This window comes from Haliaeetus albicilla, chromosome 10 (genome assembly GCF_947461875.1).
Source record: "Haliaeetus albicilla chromosome 10, bHalAlb1.1, whole genome shotgun sequence".
NCBI lineage: Eukaryota > Metazoa > Chordata > Aves > Accipitriformes > Accipitridae > Haliaeetus > Haliaeetus albicilla.
The window spans coordinates 30,652,416-30,657,402 of NC_091492.1; the positions used below are offsets into that span (position 1 = coordinate 30,652,416).

The 4,987-nt window shown below is 51.0% G+C and overlaps 1 protein-coding gene across 1 annotated transcript; it reads right to left on the bottom strand.

The window, feature by feature from the left end:
- Positions 1 to 832: 832 nt before the first annotated feature.
- On the bottom strand, positions 833 to 4,616 carry PSMD9 (proteasome 26S subunit, non-ATPase 9). Its single transcript, XM_069794723.1, has 6 exons — positions 4,448 to 4,616; positions 4,238 to 4,340; positions 3,225 to 3,418; positions 2,644 to 2,745; positions 2,021 to 2,109; positions 833 to 1,665 (listed from the first exon to the last, which is right to left on the bottom strand). The coding sequence occupies exons 1-6, from the start codon at positions 4,559 to 4,561 to the stop codon at positions 1,638 to 1,640; spliced, it is 630 nt and encodes a 209-aa protein (XP_069650824.1). The 5' UTR covers positions 4,562 to 4,616; the 3' UTR covers positions 833 to 1,637.
- Positions 4,617 to 4,987: the final 371 nt, after the last annotated feature.

The following is a 4,987-nucleotide window of genomic DNA, read 5'->3' on the forward strand; positions in this document are numbered from 1 at the left end:
GACACTGTGGTCCCATGCACAGACTCAGCCCTCCTACAGAACAACCCCATGGAGGTACTTACCTTGTAACTACAGACAGGGACATGACACTGCTTTCTAGTGGGATTTCACAGGGGATTTAGGAGATGCAGTGTCCTTTGTGGGTCACAGCACCTGGTGAAGTTCAGCAGTGCAGGCTTAGCCTCAGAATGGCTCAGGTAAAGCAAGGCAGGATGCACATGCGACAGAAGGTCCCAAAACACCTCCTATTCTGCTATTTTTCAAGAAAAGAGATGGAGCAGACAGTGCCATGTTTCAGCACTTTTAAAATTACTTGAAAGACCAGGGCGAGACTGCGTTTGATGGGGATTACCTAGATACAATCTCATCCAAGGAACACTGCCATGGGCTGCTGCAGTAACGCTTCCTCCATAGCACTGTGAAACCTGCAGGAATCACCACGCAAGGAGCTTTGCTTTGAAGCTTTACCATTTCAGCAAGAATCTGCTCTGTTGGACTGTATGGTGAAACACAAACGCTTGAAATACCAAAAGAGTAAACCTACTCAATTTAAAACAGAGCCCTGTGTGAATGATTTAAAAGTCTGGGGTTTAGTCCACTTTTTCAGCCCATTTCAGGTATGGTTAATAACAGTTATAACAAAATTGCTCATTACATGTGATGTGTTACTTATGCCGCAACCTGCTTGTGAAGCGCTAGTGAATACTCACACCTTACCTGGGCTTTGGCTCTGGAAGGTCAGGGGGTCATGGTTTTGTGTCTGTGCAGATCTGCGTTTAACCCACCCAACTTGGCCTGCAATTATTGCCCAAAATAATAATTTATACAAGAATGGAGAGAGGCATTACTCAGTTTTATTGTTTTGGGAGAGTATTTTGAAGTTGAACTGGAAACAAGCTTAAAACAAACCAATCATACCCAAAATCCCCTCAAAGAGTTTATACACACTAAAACCAACTACCACAAATAAACAAATTAAAAAAAAATTTAAAAAAAAAAAAAAGGAGAAGCCAGATTAGGAGTACTTTTATCACGACTACACAAACTACTAAAAGTAAATCAAAGCAGAATTAAAACCCCTATTCCTTATCTCATTAACTTAAAATAATTAGGCGTTCAAAAAATTCTTTCATTGTGTTTAGTGACTTCAAATGTTGTGGTAACATGGGGAAGATGAAGTATCAAACTTGCCTATTTCTTGACTGTCATCTGTTATAGACACCAAAAAGTGCTCCGGGACTTTTTAGCATATATTACAAAGTGTTCAGTGAGGAATTTTACAGGGGAAAAAAAGGAATGCTCTGTTATCACCAAGTAAGAGTATTTCATGCTCTTTAGAGCCTGTATCAAGTGAAGTTTGGGACTCTCTATAGTCTCATTCCAAACTGATACAAAGTATAAGAGATGAGAAGCCACATCTTGCAACTCTGCAAGCTGCTCCTGATGAACCAGTGCAATTCTGAATTGCAGGCAGGCCCTGCCCTATCAGAACCTCTTCAGACTCTGCAAGTCAGACACCTGGAGATCACAGCCTCCGAAACATTTGTTTCAGCAAAAACACGTAGGGAAGTTTTCAAACCAGATCAGAGTCCAGAAGGCAGGCACAAGCTTCAGCTTTATTGTTTTCCAAGCAATGGTCATCTTTGCAAGGGAACAATATTGCAGCTGAAAAAGAAGAGGGTAGAAGGAAACATTAAAATCTCAGACCTCAAACAGGCATAGAAGATCTGACATGGCACAAATCAGACCCACCGCAACCCTCCTCCATCGGTTTCCTCTACCAGACACACTAGCCCCTGAGACCTTCCTCCCTGTGCTCATGTTTGATGCAACTCGCCTCCCCATATCGCTGTGCAAAACTGTCAGCCTCCAGCTCTCAGCTGGTACCTGCCAGTGAAGTCCGTCAGAATGGGCAGCAACACACACTGAGAGCAAAGCACAGAGCTGGCCCTGCTGCTGGAAATGTGCTCTGAGCTGGCTGAAAGCCTCATCCGTTCTAGTAAGTGAAATAGCAGCTTACCCCAAGAGGCCCTTCCCAGCCCAGCGCTTTGGAGTCAGCCCCACATGCACTTTTTTGCCGCTGCGGATGACAGTCACACTCAGGGGTCTCTGAAAGGGAGAAAAAAAAAAATCAAAGAAAAAAAGGTGGCAACTTTCCATCACCAAGTCAACTCTCTTCTTCCTTCTTTTGCTGAAGCACCAGAAGAACATTAGGCCCAGGGGACCTGTTCTTCAGCAGCATCCATTCCCATCCCTGTGACTAGATCTGAAAGAAGAGAGCGTTTTGTGTGGAGACATCTCCAGGAGATCTCTCACTTCCACTATAAAGCAGTCGATGGCTGTGGCAGCTTCCCTGGCCAGTTCACTAAGGTGGCACAGCAATGCAGCCTGCTGCTGCAGAGAGTCCCCAGGGGAGAACAGACAACATGATGCTCACAGCAAAGAGCACACACCTCTTAGCTCTCTTCTGTCCAGCAGGAATTAGCTCAATGCTGTGAGAGAACAGGGCTACAACAGCACAGACTGAATCTGACGCTGTTTGTGACATGGAAATGATGATCCCAGAGACCTAAGTTCCATAGAAAAAGCTGTGGCTAACAGAGACAGGCAAGAGTTCTGCAGTTACAGCAGAAATGAGCTCACCCCTTCGCTGTGCTGCACTACTGTAGCGATGTTCTGCAGGTTCTGGAAGTTGTTTACATTGACAGAACCAAACTCCACAATCTCATCATCGACCTGAAGTCCCTGGACAGAGACAGAAGAGACATGAGCACCTGTCTTCTCCAAAGACAGCTCATATCACAGAAGCATCACCCTTTACCCAGGCTCATGGAGAGAGATGTGCTACGACACTACTGTTCTCACCATTCAGGCAACTGAACCGTGTTACACCCTCCCCATGTCCTTAGAAAGAGGTAAGTACTCATTCCGCTGTTCTATTTTATGGAAAGAGAAATACTGAGGCTAGAATGGTCAGTGAGGCCTGGTACGAGCTGTGTGGTGCAATGATACAGCTGAGAAGAGAGTACTCATCTCATTCCTGTACAGTGACTTGTCTATTCACAGGACATCCGAGTGTGACAAAAAAAGGGGGAGGAGGGCCCTAATCAAACCCCCAACTTATTCCCACTTGTTAACAAGAGACAGAGAAAGCCACCTGCTATGTTTTCTCTCTGGATCCGGAAGAAGCCTTCCCTACGAGCTGTCAGACCCCACCAACTTACTGAGATACTCGCCGGAGATCCCGGAGTCACTGCGTTCACTTTAGCAAAAGCCTGTGGCAGGCGCTGGTTCTGGCTCATTGCCTCGGCCAACGCCTCCGCCTCATCCCTGGCATGCTTCTCCTTCTCCCGGGCGTGCAACTGGTGAAGAGCTTCCTCCACCTGCTTCATCAGGGCCTTGTGATCATTCTGCAAACCTGTCGGTGACACCATTAGCAAACAAGGAGCAGGAGTGAGTTACATCTAAGGGTTTGTTCTCAGCACACTCTCTCCTCCCCAGCTGTGCAGAAAATAGTATTCCGGGTGTCTCGGATGTGAGCTGTGGCTAGCAATAACCTCTGCTGGTGTATCTGCTGGGTCCCAGTGCCAGGCCTGCTCACACAGCCTGGCGGATGTTTATCGGTAGAAGTTAGACACAGAGATAACTATCCTACAAATTTTGGTGAGCACGCAAGGAAGCAGGGCTTGGAGGACCACGATCACCTAGAAATCACTGAGCAGCTGAAGTCTTTTTTCCATCAAGTCACATACTGTTGCGTATGTATTGCAAAAGCCATCCTCAAAGATGGGGCATAGGGGAAGCCTGGGAAGAGATAAATGCCAAGCTGTTTTTTACTCAAAGCTCATTCTACTAACACCACCGCAAAAACGCTTCGGTGTATCTCATGAATCCCAAATGCCTCCACAGCAGACGCAGAATTTCAACACTGCTGCAACAACGTGTGGACAAAAGCGTTTTACTGGCGAAGCCGATCCCCACCAGCTACGAGCACAGAGCAAAATCACCGAAAAACAAACTCGGAGCAACCCTGGCTGCCAGTTTTTGAAGAATTGCAGTGAACAGGCAGAAGGACCCGGCGTTTGAGATACTGGAAAGGCTGCACAGTTACTAGCAGGAGTGTTTACTGCAGCAGCAGCAGAAGCCTGTAGCCCTCCCCCACAACCCGTTTTTGCTGGTTCACGCCTGGAGGAGGGGGACGCTCCCCTGCCTCCCCCCAGCCGGGATCCCCACTCACAGATGATGTTATGCCGGGCGGTGCGCACTTGGTAGAGATCGATGTCGTCACGGGGAAACCCCTCCGCGTCAACCAGCGGCTCGTTCATCCCGACGCCCTTTTGCTGCGAGGGAAGAAGCGGCCGTGGGGCTGCGAGCCGAGGCCGCAGGCCGGCCCCGCGCCCCACCGCCGCCCCCCTCCCGCCGCCCGCCCCCGCCCCGCCGCACTGACGCCCTCCAGCAGCTCGTAGCAGGCCTTGATCTGCGCCTCGATCTCGTCCTTCCTCTTCACCAGCTGCTGCACGTCGCTGACGGTGACGGGGCGGCTCCCGCCGGGCTGCGCCATGGCCGCCACCGGCCGCGCCGCCACCGGCCGCTACGGGAGCCGAGAGGGGGCAAAAGGCGTCACGGGCGGCGGGGCGGGGCCGGCGGCGGCAGCACCGCCCACGGGGGGGCGGGGCGGAGTATTGGGCGGAGTGAGGGGGCGTGGCCAGCATCTGGGGGCGGGGTCACACCGCGGGGGCGGGGCCAGCGGGGAGGGTACCGGCGTGGGCTGACCCAGCGGTGGCAACGCCATGAGGCGGCCGAGCTGTGACGGTGGGGTGCGGTGGCACGGCAGTGTCGCTGCCAAAGGGAGGGCTACACAGCTGTGATGGTGCCGCGGGGTGACCCCGTCCCTCCTGCCAGCCCCTCTCCAGCCTCTGCCCCAGCACACTTGCCGGGGCGATGCAGGGTATCCGTGTCCCCCAGGGAGCGTGACAGCAGGGGGACA

What these genes read in the sequence shown, in the direction of transcription:
- PSMD9 (XM_069794723.1), bottom strand. Translation starts at nt 4,561, where the DNA reads ATGGCGCAGCCCGGCGGGAGCCGCCCCGTCACCGTCAGCGACGTGCAG. An exon ending in GCTACGAGCTGCTGGAGGGC is followed by an intron (nt 4,341 to 4,447) that starts GTCAGTGCGGCG and finishes CTTCCCTCGCAG; the next exon opens with CAAAAGGGCGTCGGGATGAA. An exon ending in TAGTGCAGCACAGCGAAGGG is followed by an intron (nt 2,110 to 2,643) that starts GTGAGCTCATTT and finishes TCTCCCTTTCAG; the next exon opens with AGACCCCTGAGTGTGACTGT.